At 47.2% G+C, this 19,393-nt stretch overlaps 2 protein-coding genes across 2 annotated transcripts in view; one reads left to right on the top strand and one right to left on the bottom strand.

The window, feature by feature from the left end:
- LOC106491476 (zinc finger protein 345-like) overlaps positions 1–19,393 on the top strand; it is a 154,376-nt gene that overhangs the window by 107,956 nt on the left and 27,027 nt on the right. The gene's annotated exons all lie outside the window — the stretch shown is intronic.
- Positions 689–19,096, bottom strand: SENP1 (SUMO specific peptidase 1). Its single transcript, XM_067314135.1, has 18 exons — positions 19,035–19,096; positions 18,453–18,503; positions 17,928–18,058; positions 16,947–17,019; positions 16,674–16,833; positions 15,142–15,301; positions 14,728–14,831; positions 14,403–14,650; positions 14,190–14,244; positions 13,803–13,841; positions 13,037–13,121; positions 12,590–12,742; positions 11,804–11,935; positions 11,140–11,343; positions 10,072–10,151; positions 4,126–4,210; positions 3,599–3,694; positions 689–2,893 (listed from the first exon to the last, which is right to left on the bottom strand). Exons 2-18 carry the CDS (start codon positions 18,454–18,456, stop codon positions 2,831–2,833), a joined length of 1,872 nt encoding a protein of 623 aa, XP_067170236.1. The 5' UTR covers positions 18,457–18,503; positions 19,035–19,096; the 3' UTR covers positions 689–2,830.

Raw genomic sequence — 19,393 nt, forward strand, 5'->3', positions numbered from 1 at the left:
AAATCTTGCTCATGTCTAGGAATAAGGATACAGGAAGGAGGAAAAAGTCAATATGACCTGAAAATCCCCAGACTGGGATGGGCAGGCAGGCTGGGCTACATGATTTATTCTATTAATAAGCCAGAAAGAAGGGCAGGAATAAATGCTGAATGCATTTTTCGTGGCCGCAGAGGGATGGGAGCCGTGTGTCTGGGGAGGTGTGCATAAGCGTCTTTAGGTTACCAGCATACGCGAGGCACAAGCCGCCTTTGACACGGTGATTTTCTCCATGGCTTTTCGGAACTAGGGAGCCAATGAAAACAACGGACTTGTTGATTTTGTTACCAGGACATTGTAAGGGGCTCTTTCAGACCAGAACCACTGTTCTGAGCATTTCGGTGGTGTCTGAAAGCTCCAACTGATACCAGGCCCTGCTCGGAGCAAGGGGGAAGAAAAAGAAAGCAAGCCCTGAACCACATTACTGGAACAGACCAGGAATCAAAAAATCGGGATCCCGGCTCAAGGAAGCAGAGAGAAGAAAAGGTGACAACGCACGAGCCTAAAGGCCTTTTAACTCCGGCTTGCAGCGGTATTAGGAAGAGAAAACTGGCTTTTTCCTCCCTCTATCAAATTCTTTTAGGTGAGAAACACGAGCACTAAAATGCCTCTGTATTACGACAGCCCGAGCCTGCTGGGAGTGATTTATTTTAAGTAGAGGGTGAATTATGTAAACTAGCCTGCCATAAGCAAGCACTGTCTGCTAACAAAGACACTCCTGCTCCTGTTGCTAGCAGGGATACAGTTTTACAGCTAGTTTTATTTAACAGTGAATCATTACAAAAAAAGAAAAGATACAGTTTACTCTTTTTTTCCTCAGATCTTTACTTGCGGTAAAAGATAGAAAAAGATAGTAAATCAGCTTGGTATAAAACAAACAGACAGGAGAGGGAAGGAGGGAGGGATACAAACCAGCCTACAAAGAACACAACCTGGTGGGAGCAAGGGGCAAAGGCAGAAATCTTGTACAAAACTACTGCTTACAGGTACAGAAAATGTATAAAATATTACTCCCTATCTGGAGACAAAAATACAAAAGTGGACATTATTTAATTCTTTACTTATACTTAAAAAGGTTATGTACACTAGAGAAAAGAACCAGGTTCAGCGGCTTGGGAAACTTGTCAAACACTCACCACTTCCTCCCAAACCTCATTTGAGAATAAATTAAAACAGTTGAAAGCATCGGCAAAGCCTGATCCAAGACTGTGCAGGGAGCCTAGAGGAATTAGGTGCTCAAGGTAAAATGTTCAAAAGCATCGAGGCATCCGGGGGGCCCCCCAAAAAAAAATCCCACTTCCGGAAGGTTTAAAGTGCTTCTGAACATTTTACTTTTCCCCACTGACTGAACGAGACCCAGATCGCTAGTCCTCAAGGCTCCTGGGAGTCACACACTGAATGTACTTACAGATACCTTTGGAAGCACTTCTGAACTTGAATACAACGCCTGGATTCAATACAACCTTTGACCTCGTGTCAGCATTTATCCCCAGGCAAAACATGTGCAAAATATCATGGAGAGAGGGTATGACATGGAGCGATTTATATTCATTCTGCTCAGCTGGGGTCAGCTGCACAAGGACAAAGGTGGGAAGAATCCACAGCCTCACCTCTTGCTAGGAGGTAAAGCAAGGGCAGAAAAACACACACTCAAAACTTTGTTCTTTGTCACCCTGGAAAACATTTGAAAATATGTACAAAACAATTCACTGATTCTACGCTACAATAAGTCAAATTTGTACCTGAATTCCGTAAACACTTGATGCTAAAGAACTGGGAGACAAATTCCTCGGGCAGAAAAGTGACTCTGCAGAAACGGCATCCAACGCAAACACGTTACCTTCACGGGTCACCCAGGTCCTGCTTAACAGGCCTGGGGGACACCCTACCTGCCTCCCGGCCCCGTGATGGCTCTTCAGAAGAAGCCCACAGCCACGTCTAGTCTGTCCTAAGTACCGAGGGCACAAGCAACAAGTAGGTTATAATCTCAGGATAGGTGACAGCAGGTAGAGTTTGTGATAGGTAAAAAAAAATGCTGGCTTGAGGACAGACGGGAGATAAGACAGGAGGCAACTGTAGAGGATACATCAAAAAGCCAACACTGCTCATCAGAATCACTTTTCCTGGACGTTTCTGAAAAGGGTTTGCTTCCTTCTTTCCAGTTCCTACCACACAACTGCTGGCCCAACCATCTGCTGGCAATCCAAGAGCAGCTGCTTGCTACATGCTGGTTTTTTTAAACAGGGCCACCTCTAAGGGCAAACCCTCCCTATATCCAACCCTCCCTATATCCAACCCCAAATAACTTTTAGCCTTCCCTCACCCAACTTATGAACCCCCTTGGTATGGAGCAGAGCTCTTCCAGGGCTCAGAGCATCCCGAACTGTGCAAGTGCCTTCCCTTCCCCTGAAATCCAGCCCTCCCCCCTGCAAAGGGTCACGCCATCAGCTCAGCGAAGCTGACAACAAGAGCTGAAAAAAAGCAGAAAAATAAAGTTCCTTGAAAGTCCAGAGCAGCCCCCCTCGAGTCTCAGCACCTGAAATTGCTTGTAAAAATAGGTTTTGAAATAATAAAAAAACAAACAAAAAAAAGGCAAGTGTGCTTCTGAACATTTCCGTCGCGCATTGGTCCATGAATGATGTTTTATCAAAAATATCATACAGAGTTCATTTGCGGTTTCTTTGACTGAACCCCCGTGCGGGTCCGTGCCTGTCACAGCTCTGACTGCTGAGCAGGGCAAATCTGGGCACTTCTGATAAAATCTCTCAAGGAACCAGCTTTCGGCACAACAACATCATAACAGCTTGCGGTGAAGGATTTCCCAGGCCATTCGCTTTCGGAAATAGGGCATGTGTTGCTTTGGGTGGGGAAAAGAGAGAAAGAGAGAGAGAGAGAGAAAGAACTTATATCAGCATGTCTTTTGATGTTGGACCACGCATCAAACAGCCACTTTCCTGGGTATAGTTTTTATATATAGTGCCTTTCTTGGGGGAATTTGCTTTCAGATTATTTAAAACAGGACAGCGAACAAGATGAAATCTAGGTAATAATATAGCTTTGATGACATTCTCTGACAGCTAGAACTAAAATACTCATACATAGGATATTCCATGGAGGCTGACAATGTTAAGCAACACTGAAATTGCCTTGGGATTTGGGCTACGATGCTCCACTTTCATTGCCAGTATTGCTGGGTGCCATCTGTAAGGGAGACTATAGTTTTATGAGCTATCGCCAACCACATTGGTCATGTATCCATGCATTTGGGTGTAACAGAGGACCTGCGGATGGTTTTTCAGGACAATTTTACATGGCGAGTGGAAAAAAAGCTGCCACCGGACTCCAACTTACAGCCTACATTCAAAACAGTGCCTTGGGCCAGCTCTACTCAAAGGAACAGAGATATGATCAGCACATGGGCGGGGGGCACTTGTAACCAAACAGAAAGAAAGTAAAGGGCATATGGAAAAATCGGAATACGCACAAATAAGTGTCACCCACTTCTGTCTCTACTCGGAGCACAGGGAGCAGCAGAGCGTGCCGGGGGGGCGGCCAGGCCTACCTGAGTGAAGTTGATGGGCTTGTCTTTGGTAATGCAGTCAGCGTATTTGCAGGCAAACATCCCGCAGTCGCTGCCGTTCATCTGCTGCGGGATCTCCTGTAACAAAGTGACACAAACCCAAACGTCATTTTTAGAGGAGCCAATCCTCACGCTAATCCCGAGGGAGGAAGAGCTCCAAGTCAAGGACCTCCCTCCACCAGATCTAGCAGGTCCTAAGGAAGCAGGTCAGGACAGATGGGTGAGGTCCAGCATGGGTAAGATGAGGACAACAGGGAGGGCAAGCCCTGCATGGCAGGAACAGAGGTGGCACTGGGGTTGATGAAAGCTTCCCTCACTACTTCCATGGAGAGATGGATGGGAATCGGCAGCAAAGCACTCTGCCATTGAGGATCAGAGATTTGTTCACCCCCCGTAGTTACTGTGAGAACGTGTCACCATCAGTAAAACTAGCCAGGAAGGGTTTATCCAGGCAAAGGCAAGGACCAAGACAGAGCCTTCCCTCCAAACCTCTGACTGCACAAACCTACCTGACTCTTCTTACTCAGCAAGGACCAGCCATTAGTGTCAAATTCTTTCCTTTTCTTGTCAAGACTTTCCTGTTTTAAGTATTGCCTGTAGGAATGAGAGAACAAAAAAGCTTACTTAGAGGAACAAGGAAAACTAGCCAAGGTCCAATATGCTCAATGTCAGTTTACCTAAAATGTCCTCAGACACGTTTGCAGAATTAATGCAAAATGGAAGTCCAATATTTTCTTCTCAGTACTGGCCATTTTAAAAAGGGTTTTACACACCCACGCTTTGAGGAGCTCTAGGCAATCAAAAGAAGGACCAAGCAGAACTTAAAAACTCATCCCAAAAAAAATACCTGCCAAGCAAAGAGTCAAAACCACAAATAAACCAGTGAGAACAAATCTGATTTATTTGAGAGTGACTCACAGCAGAGAAAAGCTCAGCAGCCACTGGGCTGCCTCAACAGGCTTCTCCAAGCAGAGTGTTGCGTTCAAGGAGAGACTGGAGAGGTGAACTCAGTCCATTACAGTTTCCTGCAGATTAACTCCTCTTGTCTTTTGAGGATCTAACTTAGCATAAGCATAGCAGCAAATATGTAATAACCTTAACAGCATCCCAGCAGCTCTGAAACAATCACCCTTGTGTAAAACATCAGAGAACATCACGAAACTCCTCTTCAGGCTGGTGGCAGGTTCAAGACGCTGGCAGGCTTTCTCCCAGAGCTCTTCTCTCAGGGTTCCCTTTCACTACTGGCTTGAGTTTTTCTTACCACAGCAGAACAGTTCGAGAGCGCTTTCAAGTAGAGGCAAGCTAGGGAAGATGGACCCTGTGACCCCGATTTTCTCAAATATAATCCAAGGACTGGGGAAGGAGAGGAACCAGCAATGGGAAAACCCACACCACAATCAACTCTGAGATACTTGTACAGGAATTGAGTCAAGTGCACTGGATGCTCAGGAAAGAGTCAGACCAACAGTAGAAAACAGAGAGAAACAACCCTCCTTAATGACCAGTGCAAGCCTGGAGCTGTTGGGAGATCCCACAGAGCAGAAAATAGTGAAGTAATACAATAAATGAAGGTGGAGAAGGGAAGAGACCCATTACTCTAGTAAGGGACACCCAAAGGTTATTTCAGCAGAAGTAGCTGGAGAATGCAAGTAGCAGAATGAGCCAGTCATGCGGGGGGAGAAGGGGGAGAACGAAAAACACATTTCACAAGCCTCCGGCAGATGAAGAAAACCAGCAGAACAGCCCCGTTCCGATGCCCAGAACTGAAGAGTGAGGAAGCGAGAAAAAGCCCTGGTCACCCTTCCTCTTCCTCTCCCGCAGGATTGCTCACAGGTATTGTCACACCTTCTCTGCCCTAAGAGGCTTCTGCCAGTTCAGCCTGAATTATACCACTGGACGAACAGGCAGGAGGTTTTCGTTTTTCCTCTGGGCTAAGATCGGTATCTCCGTGGAGAAGTTTAGGAACTCCACCAAGACCATGCACAGAGCATACCAAGGCAACTGTGATGCTTTTTCCTTTGCAGGTGAACACCTTGAGCCACTTGGTTTATGGGGGAGCTCAAGAGGGGCACAGCCACAAAGGTAGACTTTAGGGAGCCTCAGGAGACAAGGTGATGGATCAAAATATTCTCAGTGGCCCCAAAGGAGCCTCTCTGTTGCCTACCAGCGTCACTAAGTGACGTTCAGCTTTTCAGACACCCTCTGCTAATCTTAGTCACAAAAGAGCTGGACAGATCTACAGAAGTCATCTTCATGCTGGCATCTTCTCAAAACAGTTTGAGGATTCTTCTCACTGTGCGGCTGCGATCAGAAAGCTTAGAAAGGAAAAGCAGGGGATTAAATGCTGCTGGCTCGAATGGATGGGTCAAGAGAGCATCTGGCACAGAGAAAAGCAGAGAGGAAGGTGGGTTTGGCCGCCAACGCGGGGAGATGTGCCATCCTTCGGAAATCTGATCCATTGAGACTTGGCTAAATCACATCTTGCCATTAGTAAAGTCTGAAATGAGATGGAGGAAAGGGGAGATGTGACCCACAGACAAACCCAAGAGATAGAGGGCCAGATTTGCTGCCTTGGTGCCAGTCAGGGAATTTTTCTATCCAACTCTAAATTAGAAATGAAAAGAATATATACATTATTCGAAGAAAACTTCAAGTGCTTTAGGCAAGTTAAAGCTCCCACAGACCTGGGCAATCAAGGACAGCCAGTTTCTGACAGGGGAGATGCTCAAAGACTAGCAATTGTTCCCTCTAAAACACCGTCACAAAGAGGTTTTGTTGAACATAAGACATCAAGGAAGAGAGTCTCCCTTCTGGTAGTCCACTGAAGACCAGCTCAGTTCCAGACAAGCGTTTCCTATCAGCCTTTACTAGGCGGATGCACGCTCTGAGCCCAGCCTCCTAGCAAAGGGTCTGCTGGCTGCCAGCAATCGCTGTAATTGCTCTTGGGCAGCGCTCTGCTTGGCTGCTTTGACTCTGCTGCAGTTCGGACAAGACAACCTCAACAGGGGGGCAAATCTCAGAAAAAAAATAACCTTTCATTGACAGCGAGAAGCCTCCATATCTCCTCTCCAGAAAAGAGCTAATGGACGGAGAAGAAACTCCTTGCGACTACTTCAAAATAAGGGCGAGCTGAGCCTCCAGTGCTGGACGGGTGACTGGAGGAAGGGAGCAGACCATCTGCACCACAATACAAACACCACGGAAACATTAATTAGTTAATGGCCTCCTTTCAACTGCAAAGAAAAAGAAATCCTGGCAACTGCTGCCTGTCACAGAATCCATTTGAATCTTCTGTTAAAAAAAGAGCAGCATCACACAGCCCACTCTGTTCCACATGTTAAGAGATGGGTAGTGGAGCTGCACAGATAAATAAAAGGATGCTTCACATGAGAGACTAGGATGAGCCTCCAAGGCGATGCTTCCGCATGGACTGGGTCTGCACATATGGAACGGGGGTGGACAGCGGATCTGAGCGCGAGACTGTCTGGCAGACAGAGAAGGAAGCGGTGAAGTTTAAACGGTGCCTGTGCCTTAGCAGATAAAGCCATCAGGTGGCTTCTGCATGTCCAATCTCATCTGTAAATACTACAAGCCACAGCTACAATGCTGACACATACACAGCAGCCAGGAAATTTTGAGTTGTTTTCTAAGAGAGCAAGGAATTAACTTACTACACATAGCTTGCATTAATTGCCACCATCACCTATGTGATTTCCTATAAGCAATCTCTGCAGATCTAGCCTACACATAGACATCAGGTGCTTGTAGCTTAAGAAATACAGCACCAGTCCTGCCTAGGTAACAAGTTTTTCGGAGGGGACTGAAAGAAAAATGTGCTCACTCCAAATTGCGAGACAGGTTAGGGAGGCAGAATTTAATTGTACCTAATGAACTTTGTCAGCACCTCAATGAGAAAAGTTTGGCATGCAATTAGATTAAATTCTGTGTCACATCAAAAGCCAACATACCTAAGATCCCTGCCAAATACTACAGGCTTCTAATCTCATTTTCCTAAATCTGAAAGTGGATTTCTGCCCTTTGCAGTGCTTACACACACAAGAAAACTGACCATGTCCCTAGGGGAACTGTTGAAATCAACTCCGCAGTGCGCTGCTAAATGTCTAAAAGCCTTGGAAGTAAGGGGAATGTTAAGGTAAGCATTACAAGTTTTGCTGCTAGCAGGAGACAAGATGATTTCACAGGCATGATTAACTCTGCGCACTCTATCCCTTGAGATTTCCTCACTGGTGGACACTGGTCCACTAAAATCAAGTTTTTAACTAACCATAACAGGTTGGTTTATATCTGATCCAAAACACACAACCCTCTAGCAGAGCTGAGATACCGAGCACTGCCTTTCCCAAGGAGAAAAGCCAGCAAAACAGAGTCAGCTTTCCTGAAATCCACTCCGGGAGGTCTCACATCCAAGTCCCAGACACAAAAACCAAGTGTGACAGCCAGTCCATCTACCAAGCCGTAAACACCTGTGGACCCCACTTGCTCCTAGCCTGGCCAGTGGCCATGGTGTTTAACCTGTTACCTTCCCAGTAAAATAGGGCTAATCATCAGAAACTCACCACCTTTAGGAAGCTCTAAAGATTGAAAGCATGAAAGGGTCACTAACCATGAATAGGACCTCCGTCCCTTCTTCCCGGTGTGATCCTCCCACTGCATTCAACCAATAAAAGCCTCCTAAAAGGAAACAGAGGGAAAACAATTATGTCCAGGGCAACAGTGACCTGAAATCCTGGGTCTCCACCACTTATCCTGCATGGACTGATACACCTTGTATCCTCTGGTACTGTCTGCTACCAACTTGGAGGCTGCTTCCTCATCCCAGACCCTTAAATGAACTATGGAGAGGATTCCCAGGGCCCCCTCTCACCTCCCAGGTGTCTCATTTCACCAGATGCCTGTGCCTTCTTCATTGCAATCAAAGAAATTCCAGCTGAAGGAACAGATCACCTAGACCACCCCTGCCCAAAGGCAGGTCAGCTCTGCTTGCACCATTCTCGAAAAAAAGTTTGAACGCAGAGGCATGAGCAACACAGCAAAGCTAAGAGATACTCTGCTCAAAGCCGTTTCCAAAGACTATGTTTTTCCCTTCCATTTTCCCCCTTCAGACCAACACTACAGACCACTGGTGAAAAGAAAGGGAAACAGCTGTTTTTACAGTGAGTTAAATGACCCTGGTGCATGCAGACTGCAAAGCACCTGAACTGGAAAAGGAAGGTGCTAAACAGACTGGAATTGATTAAACGGCATTTGTCTCCTGTCTGTCTTTATTGCTATTAACATTCCTTGACTGAATGAGTGACACCTCCACAGACGTACTCGACCTCAGGCCAGAAGATTTTGAGACTCAAGATCAGATTCCAAAGTCAGCATTAGAACAAAGCCGAGACAAGAAACAGAACCTAAGGATGACCCAGGGTCAACATCAGAGCGAGAGAAGCTTGCGACTGCTTTTCAGAAGTCACTCTGGAATCTGATTTGTATCAAGCCTGACGGTCCTACGTGACTAGTATCTTCAGAAAAGAGGAGGGTTTTTTCCCCCACCCTGGAGAAGTAGCTCATTTTTAATCGCACTCTATTCAGGAGCTCCTTCAGAATATGGGAAAATGGGGAGTATTTCAAGCTGGCCAATTCTGGATTTGACCTGCCAGTACCACTCTAAGATTGCTCAGGAGAGCAGGCAGCTAACTCCACTCCCTCCCATACTACTGCTCAGGAGGCTAAAAGCAAGACCATATTTGCTGTTTGAACCCAGCAAGAACAACTTCACCCAACTCAGGCTTGGAGATATAGTATAGCATGTTATGTCCTGGTGGAACTCGATACAGAAGAGACTTGCGCAAACCTTTATCCATATCCTGATGCAAGAGACACTCCAGAACTCTACATATACCATCACACTCTCCAGAATCTCCTTCTCCAGACAAAGGGCAAAGTTACTGAGTTGTTCTTTGCCACAGGCAGGAAAAGCTTCCATGTGAAGCAAGTGGCCAGGAGATGCCATTTCTTGAAGCAGCTGCAGGACTAGTGAAGAACCCCTACTCTTCAGGGTCTGAGAAGCTGTTCTTCTCCTACAGGAGATGCACAAGACGACTCTGGCACAGCAGATGGGTAAAGTCTGATGTCTTTAACAGATGGGTCTGCAACCTGTCTATACCTACAGAGGTAACACCAGCCTCACTGACAGATCTTCTGGAAAGAGATGAAGACAGAGCTTCCATACAGGACTCTCTTGCAGACCAACTGCCTTTATTATTGTGGACTGTGTTAGCAACATAGGATGAAACACAAAACATGAAAATCAAGATGTTCCTATGACTCCTCCTCTCAGGACCCAGAAGGGGACTGTTACCACAGAAGGGTTGTTACTTCACAATCAGAGCAAACCAAGAAGCTGTCTGATTTTGAACAAGCATAACTCAAACTTAAGTGCTACTCACAACAGTATCCTGCAGGCTTCGCTGTTTATTCCACCCATGGAGTCATAATAGGTGATGGTTTTTTTCCTGAAGTCCACAACCTACAAAAAGAGACTCGTTAATAATGCAACAGGCAAGAGGAGTTCATCTGTTTGCCAGGACACACCTTCTGTGAGTCTCAGCCTTGCTAGAATGAAGTTAAGTTTAGACCATTTCACAGCAATTCCCCGAGAGACACAAAGGATTTCTAAGGACTTCTAGCTTCCTCGGTACACCGCAGCCCTCCCCCAAAATCTCCCCCTTGCTGCTGCATTACTTAAGCACTTCAATCTCTGAATCAGGTTCTCCTCAGAACGCCCCAGCAAAACACAAGAGCACTGTTATCCCTATTGTTAAAGGCACAGACTGACGGATACAATTACAGAAGGGTTCGCTCCACCTGACTTAATGCATACTAAGTGGTTCAAGAACTTAGTCCCCCAGGCTATTCTTTGGGGCCCCATGCCCCATTTTCGCATCATTACCCACCAGCGTGGCGAGCATTGTCTTTCAGAGTAGCTTAACGTCCTTCAGAAGAAGTTTGAACTAACAAGGCTGAAGCAGACTAAAAGGCCATGTGCAATTTGTTACTGCACAGGTGCCAGCAGCCAAGAGAAGGGACATAACAAAACAGGGGCACAAGGTGGGGAGTGCTGTAACGTATCAGTCTTCTAAATCTTTCTAAAACGATTCCGTGGCAATGTCTCTAAAGATGAGTTTGTGGGAATGTGGAAATGAGATCTTTCTCCAGAGAATAAGGAAGCCTTAGGTGAACTTCACAGCTGTCTGTTTTCATTTGTTCTGTTTCCCCCCCCCTTTACCCCCCCTATGAGTCTTTTAAAGGCTAGAAAGACACCAAGAAAGTTACAGCTATCTCTTCACTCATTCTAGAATTTGATTTTAGTTACAAACATGAATTTTTCCCCCATGCACAAATGCCTGGCAGCTGTTTCACTCAAGGGCCACAAGACTTTAGGTTCAGTCACAGAAGAGTTTATAGGATGATCTGCTCCAGCTCCATTCTATTGTGAATAACTTTAAAACACTTACTGCTAGGCACCAATGCACTCCCAGATGAATAGGCACCAAGAGGAGGTCCACAGAGAAGATATCCACTTTTTTAGTCCACCGTTTCACTGCCTGGTACCCCGCGGTTTTTAATTTGGTGAAGAAGAAAGTATTGAACGCATGAACTGTTGGCAAACCCTTCTCTTTGCTCCGCTCCATCAGCAAGTTCATGTAGAAATTAATTATCTGGGGAAGAAAAAGCATCCACAGCACATTAGATTGCTGGCACCTCTGCAAAAAGCACTCTGCACATGTGGAAAAGTAGGTAAGAAGTTGTTTTTCCCTCCATCTGTCAATCTGAAGATCTATGTCAGGGGGATTTACAATAGCTCAACAGCCCTGAAAGCTTCAAAATTCCAAAAAGACTTAGAAATGCAGTTGTATATACACAGGATTTGAAACTTTTGCCCTTATCAGGTCCGTGGTTAGTCCCGCTCCTCAATTTTTCTTATTTCAAGTGTGTATTCTACAGAGGGGTTACTTCATAGATTAACTGCTCCAGAATGTGAAGCAGAGCCCATAAGTACTTTTTACCCTCAAATCACTCTGATATCCTTACACAAAGAGAAGGCAGACACCTGCTCATTTTAACGTACTTTGAACTGCCAAAGAAGGATGCCTCAAGGGCACAAGACGGACTCCTCACCTCATCGTTGAGCCAGTTCAGATTATTGAGGGTCTGAATGTCTTTCCGAGTGATTGTTAACCGAAAAGCTTCACTGAGGACCTCATCCTGGTTCCCACCTCGGAACACATTCTTTATTTCTTTTTCCATCTCCTACAGGGGGAAAAATAAATAAATAAATAAAACCCACACATCATTGAAGTGACAGTTCCTGCTAGTCTCATCTCAAAGGCTGGATTCAAACCCAGATTTACTCTTTGCTCCTTGAAGGATACGGATTTCACAACGAAATGTAAAAGTCAAAAGGGAACAGCTACCTGTTTCTATGCACAGGACCCGGGAAATTCCCTTGGTACTACTGAAAAAGGCTGCAAAAGCTGTGGGCAACAGCATGCAACTGGGACAAAGCTTTCTAGGAACCTACGTTACAGCAATGAAGAGCAAACTGGTTCCATCTTTGAAAACAGGTTCAGTTCACCTCTTTAAATGGAGAAACTATTTGGCTTACTCACCAGTTCATGCAATGGGATAAATGCAAGTCAGGTTTGAAGCATTAGCAGTAAGAACGATACGGGCTACAGCTTTACTTGGACTAAACTTCTCTGTTGTCTGACTTACCTCAGGCTCTGATCCTGAGAGCCAGGGACGACTTGTCTGGTCCTTTGGTCCCACCTCCTAAACAGCAGGCCCAAAAAGGCCACCCAACTCGTGCTGCCACTCAAGCTACAGCACGCTCTAGCTTCATATTTAGACTTGTATTATGCACACAAGTATCTGTTTCTGTCCACTAGATCCAAGCTGATTTACCTCGGTGATTTCAGGGAACTCCTCTTCACCATCAGCTGACTTCGCATCTTCTTTCTCTTCTGGGACCACTGTGACAGGAATTTCTTTCTCAAGGGGAACTCGAAGATTTAAATCCACCAGATCCTGCACTGAGTGTTCCTGTTCCTGCAATCGCTGAAGGAGAGACCTTCAGATTACAACATGTCCAAGAGAGCCACCTGCATGGGGGCTTATAAGGGAGCTACATGGAGCCAGGTGCTCCAGGAGATGCAGAAATGGGCAAGGAGGGACAGCATTTACTTTGGCCACAGTAGTACTGAGAGCCCTGCCATGGAAAAGGGAAGCAATGAAGACACTGGAGCTTGAAGGAGTACATTCTGGTCATTTCTCTATTTCCAATTTGTTTTTTGTTCTGTGATTTAACATTCTAACTTGCACAGACTATTTGCAGTAACTGCTCTCTGTTACCTGGCTTTGCAGCTGTAAGGCCAGTGCTTTCTGTTCTTCAATTTGACGCCACCTCTCCCGAGCTCGTGAATCATAGACGCTGGTCCTGAAAAGCAAAGTTTATTTGAACAAATCAAAACTTCTCCTATATGAACACAGACGGCTGGGAAACAGATCCATGAAAGGTAAGAAACGAGCTTGTGGATACTCTACATGTAACACCCAAATCTGACGTCCTGTTTAAAGAGCATCAGTGCAATCTGCTTTCTGGTGGCTGTAGAGGAGAAGAGGAGACTTACCACCAGGAACCAAAAGGTGCTGAGAATTTCTCAACGTCACAACTTTGCTCAGCTCACACATTAACTGGCACAGATCAAGGAGATGCTCCTTCCAGCACATGTCCAAACCCTTCCTTTCCCAGCTCTGTTCTCCCTACCCTCCCATCCCAGCCTCATGGCTTCCAAGGGGAAAGGAGGGGCAATTTTAGTCCTGACAGCCAGATGCTGAAGCGATAGGAAACGGAATTAATTGCACAACTAAGGGTGAGGAGAAGGTATAAGACAAGGTCCTGAATGAGAATTTAAGCCCAAGACTTCAAGGCTCCTAGAGATTGTCACTCATTTTTTTTTTTTTTTTTTAAACCTAGGGAAAAAAGCACTAGAAAGGCAGTAAATTTTTGTAAACCTAATCCTAGGGTTTAGAAAAGTCTATTTAAATAGTCAGCAAATGACCAAAGACAAAACAAAACAGGAAAAAAAAAGTCAAAATATCACCAGCATGCACTTACAGTTCTTTGATCCACAGTTCTGCCTGGAAGAACGGGAGGCTAGAAAGGGAGAGAAAAAACAAGTATGAATGTTTTCCTCTACATGCAAAGTAAATCAGTTTTCAGACAGTTATCTATAAGCATTATCTGGACACCCTTATTCCTAGAGAGATAATAAGAACTTCAGACAGATCTGTCAGTAATTTGCAACAGGCTCTCAAGAAAGGTTTGATGTATCAAACTCAGACTAACAATTTATGAGCTTCTGTAAGTTACTACAGCAAACTGTTCTCTCCTAGTGAGGCATTCAAAGAATCACTAGCCACCTTTTACCCTGCAATCTCATCTCTCAGTGGAATCAAAAAAGCTACTGTAATCCCCCCCTCTTCCAATTTTACAGCCTCTCACCTTGGAGCTGGAGTTCTGGAATCCTTTACCTTGAGCAAAATGACAGAGTCTGACCCTAAAGAGAGCAAGATTAAAGAACAATATTATCCTCAAAATTATTACTAACTTTCCCAACTGCTGCAAAATTCTAAGTGCAGCACGGGAAAAGAAGTGAATTTGCCACACACGTTTAAGTTGATAACTAGGGTGTTTTGTTTTGTTTTCTTTTGTTACCTTCAGACTGTGTGTTAGATGCTGGTAGATTTTCTTGGTGATGCTGGGCTGTGGAGTTATTGGACTCAAAGATATTTGAGGGATAGTTAGATGCAGAGTAGAGCGATGGTTTGTGGGATGGCTGCTCCTGTGCTCTGAGAGCGCTGGTTGCTGAACTGGCTGGTGCAATATTGTGAGCTTCAAACAGCTTTGAATTCTGGCTGGGAGTTTCTTTCACTAAGGTTTTACTGGAATTTGAACACCTGGACCTAGGAACAATGGAGAATAAGTTTCCAGCAAACACATGCGGCACCGTCAGCTGGAGAAGCGTGTTTTACATACTCACAGATGGAAGGGGAACAGCGAGGAGGGTTTGGACGTGGAGAATTGCTTTCCTGTGACCATCTGAAGTAACTGCCTGTAGATCTCTCGCTCTTCCTCTCGAACAGTCTGCAGGGAAATAACCAGACACTTCTAGCCAGCACGATTTTAAACAAAGACGCTATGAATACTAAGCAAGCACGTTTGGTGCAAGCACATCCAGGGGTCCTGAAGAGTTCAATCGTCAGCTAAGATCAAACCGACTGCAAATTGAAGGGTGAACGTGAACAGAGTTGGAGCCAGTTTCTGCCTGATATAAGGAGCAAATCCAGCAAAGTCAATTAGGGCAGCTTCACCTGCCTCAAACTCTTCGTGATGCTGAAGAGAAATGACTTCAGAAAGAAACACGCATTAATCAGTCTCCTGGCCTTATCTTTACCTCTTCAGCCGTACTGACGAATCGCCTCGGAGTTTTCTTCGGGCTAAGCAGGCTACGACGACACGGACCGCTCCAGGAAGGGCTTTGAGCAGGTTTGATTGGAAATGCTGATGCATGGCAATGATGGTTTGACTTTCCTACAAAACTGTTGGACGTCCCACTGTGAGGAGAGAAGCAAAAGGGTTTCTTTGATTTCATGCTTGTTTTATTAGGTAACGCTATACCTCTTTGCCCCCAAACCCAGTCAAGATCCAGGCTATCCAACTTCAGTCAAAAACTAGTATTTTATTTGCCTTTGAAACTATTTCAAAGCCTAAGTCTAGTTCTCAGTCAGCTTGATCTGCCACCATTCCTGATGCCAGGGTGATGCTTGTGTGGCCAAAGAGATGCCACCAGGTGGCACTGCAAGGCCGAGGAACCACAGCTTGGAAACCCAGACTGAGACCTTCCCGCCAGATCCAACAGCTCTCCCTCTCTTTTGATCCACGGTCCACAAAATGGCCGAACCTCGCCTTGAGACACAAATCACAACATCCTTTTAAAAAAGGGGATGCTCCCCCTCACCTTGCTTCTCCCCACTCCCACAGGTCAGGCTTACCTACTAGCCCCTTCGAAATACACTGGTTGACTTGGAATTTCTCCCATTGAAAGAAATTCCATGTACTGCAAGCAAATGTTCTCTGCTGCAGAGATTTTCAGCAGGACTAAGACTTGCCCTGATCTAGAGAGGCACCTGCTCCCTGAAGCAACACTAGTTTAGGCCAGCTGCAAAACTAGCACTGCATTCAGTACCACGTGCACTACGCACAATTTCAGCACAACCCTCTGATGTGTTATTTGTCGCGCGACTCCCTGGTGTTGTACCAACGCTCCCACCATCAGCGCTCCCAACACGCAAGCAAGGTTACTCTCAAAACAATCGCTTTCCTTTTCCGTCACACCCGCTGCTGTGAAGAGCTTCACAAAGATGCTCTCAGCAGTGATGGATCAAACCCTTTGTGCTGTTTCTGAATAGCCACTTGAGGCTCAGCTGATCTGCAGAAAACTTAACGCTCCCGCAGAGCAGTCAGAAGAGCTTTTTATTGGCTGGTCCGAGAACAAACTATTCTTTTTCCCCATACAAAAATACACTATCCCACCTTCTCACATTCCAGCTATCCCCATCAAGGCACTTCAAACAGGACACCTTGAAAAGAGACTGCATTTCTGGATGAACTCAAAATCAGTCTGTTACATCACGATCTTTCAGGAGAGGCAGGTTACCCCCATACCGAGGACTGTTTCTGCTCTCGGTAGCAGTGTTCGCATCCTTTATTAGGACGTATCTTTGTCACAGGTAGGTTATAGACACTGAAAGGCACCTACGGACCTGACCAACCATGACCCATTATAAACCTGTGCAACCATTCCTACACCGAATTGAATCTGCAATAATATTGACAGTTTGTGTGGGTAAAATCTCCACCCACCCTTCAGGTTCCCAGCAGAGGGTCCTTTGGGGGAAGTCAAACATGGAGGAGATGCGGACACACCTGGGGTTTTTGCGCGACTCGAGGTAAGAGCCTCGACTCACTCGAGGCTTCTGCGGCACAGAACCTAGAGTGGGAACCGGACCCCTCCACTGTCCGTTGGCGCTTGAGCCAAATGCTCGAGGTTCTCCTGGCGCCTGGAAGGCCTCAGGACATGGGACTTCTGCTGCGGAGAAACACAACAGTCAAGAAAAAGCCCCATCTTACTCCCCACACTGCTGGAGGAAAAAATAGAAGAAAAAGAATCTATATTCAGGGCAGAAAACTATGTCTTACTTGGGCTGTAATTGAGGGTGCACGACGCATTTCCAGCAGGGCAAGTGAAGCTGCCAATCTTGTTTGGTAAGAACTATGCAAAGAGATTAAAAAAAAGAAAAAGAAGTATTATTGAAGTATTGCTCTCAGTTTTTAGCCCCAGACACAACAGAACCATGAAGGGGCACGACAAGTAACAGCTTCTCTTCCTCCCTGATCACATAATTATAAATTAGGAACTAATGAAAGAGTAGAACGGGATAATAATATACCAGTGCTGGCCTGACAATGCAGCACATTGTCGCAAAGGTGTCACTCACTCTCCAGCAAGTCTAAAATCAGCTCTGCCAGTGGGGTTTCAGTTTTAATGAAAAAGAAAAAAACAAATGTTTTCATCTTGGCATAGGGCAAAAAAAACCAGTTTCAAAGCTATGCTGGTACTGTCTCCTAGCCGACTTGTCGAGACATGACTGCCTGACACATGCACATACTTGCAGACTCCATAAAACGAACAAACCTGTGTATTTTACCTTCCACAGGATCCATGTGCACATGCAGGATTGCACAAGCAATTTCAGTTTTATAAGCTAATTAGTAACTAAAAGTACAAATGTGGCTCTTACAGCACACTATCTGTTCAGGAAGTATTCGGTGTTTTTGAGAGCAGGCAATTAGCACTACTGTACAACAGAAGAGTCACTGTACGAAACACCCAGCAGGGTTTGAATTCAAAGGTTGACGCGCGTTGGTATATTATCCTGTGATAGCAGCTAGATGCTGCACAGAAACACCCTGCCCACGGCGGTTTCCCACCCAGGAGGAAGACAGACACCCAAAAATAGAGAACGAAACAATGAGGGAAGTAATTGGCCCAAACGAGCAGCTGCCCGAGCACAGCATCCTCAGAGAGGGATCGGAGCAGACACCATTAAGAGCGAAAAGAAGCACCATCAGGGACAAAGGACAGCTCTGCCGGGGTCGAGGAATAAACAGGTTGCAAACCTTGCTGTCCGACCGCGAAAGCGGATCCCGCAGGCTCGCTCTCGATTGCAGAGGGAAAGCCTTGAACATCGAGCTGTGGTTAGTCAGCGCCGCATCTCTGGCTTCCATCCTCATTGGGTCAGCAATTTCATCTGAGGAAAGAGCGCCCGTGAATCCCCGGAAGACTCAAGAGCAGAAGCTTCTGCTCACTCGCGCTCTTAGAGGTTTGTTCTGCTCAGAGGAGAGCAGCCGCAGGCTGGGTTAAAAAGCTTTGCTTTTCCTTTTGTTAAAGGAAAGATGAATGTAACCAAAAAAACATCAATGAGAGCTAGAGTCCCTTTCATCCGTCCCTGCAAGCCTCCAGCCAGCTCCTCAAATAAGCGTCGGTACCTTGGCGTTGCCTCTAGCCCCCAAAAATCATTTCTCTGCAATCGCAAGAAACGACATGAGGCATCAAGAGGTCACAGGATCAGGAGAAAGGGGGGACGGAGACCGGGTAAACGGCCAAACCCTGCGCTCCAGCGGAGCAGGGACACATGCACCTACCCATCTCTGGGCTGCTCACATCCCTGACCGGTGCGGCTCGTCCCGGGGGATCTGCAAGAACAGGAGCGTTATACCGGCAGCACCGCGCAAAAAACACCCCCGAGGCCACGACGGACCAGGGGAACCCGCGAGGCAGAGTCACGAGGGGAGAATATTAAATGTTTTATTAAGCGAAGTGATATAATTCAGTGAAAAAGGGCCGCGCGGGGTTCTCTACGCAAAGATACCGGGGAGGGAAGCGCCCGGGGGGGGCGTTTGGGGGCCTCCGGGGGGGCCCGTCCCGCTCCCGGCCACGCCGCCCCCCCCCGCTCCCCCGTCGCCGCCGGGCAACGTCCCCGACACCCACCGAGCAGCCGGCCCGGCCCCCGCCGGCGGCGCGGGGCGGACATGCCCCCCCCCTCCGGGTGCGACGAAGAGCTCCGCCGCGGCGGGGGCCGCCGGGCCGCAACGGCGGGAGCGCGGCGGCGGAGCGGGGGGGACCCGCCGCCGTTGCCCTCCCTCCCCCGGGGCGGGGGCCGCCGGCGGGAGCGGCCCAGGGCTCCCCGCAGCGCGGCGGGACCGGCGGAGAAGGGGGGCGCTCACCGGAAGCGGAACCGGCGCGAGGCCGCGCGCGAGTTTCCCGGGCGCCTCCGGCAGCTCCCGGCAATGAGGCGGGCGGAAGCGGAAGTCGGCGCTGAGCGCGGCGGCGCCGGAAGTGACGGAGAGGGGAGGGCGTGGCCGCGCGGGGCGGGGAGGTGCGCGGCGGGGGGTGTCCGCGCATGCGCAGTTTGGCGGGAGGGGGCGGAGGGGGCCCCCTGGCGGCGCGGATGTCCCGGGCGGTGTCGCCATGTGGGAGGCCCTATGGGGGGGTAATATATGGAGGGGGCCACCGTATGGGCGGGGGTAGTCCGGGGGGAGGTGTCTCACCCTATGGGGGGGGTCACTCTGTGGGGGGGCACCTT

This window comes from Apteryx mantelli, chromosome 33 (genome assembly GCF_036417845.1).
Source record: "Apteryx mantelli isolate bAptMan1 chromosome 33, bAptMan1.hap1, whole genome shotgun sequence".
Lineage (NCBI taxonomy): Eukaryota > Metazoa > Chordata > Aves > Apterygiformes > Apterygidae > Apteryx > Apteryx mantelli.

Coding starts and splice junctions, on each gene's coding strand:
- SENP1 (XM_067314135.1), bottom strand. Junction 12,743..13,036: donor CCTTACAGCTGCAAAGCCAG/GTAACAGAGAGC, acceptor TCTCTCCTTCAG/CGATTGCAGGAACAGGAACA. Junction 3,695..4,125: donor TGCTGAGTAAGAAGAGTCAG/GTAGGTTTGTGC, acceptor ACTTTGTTACAG/GAGATCCCGCAGCAGATGAA.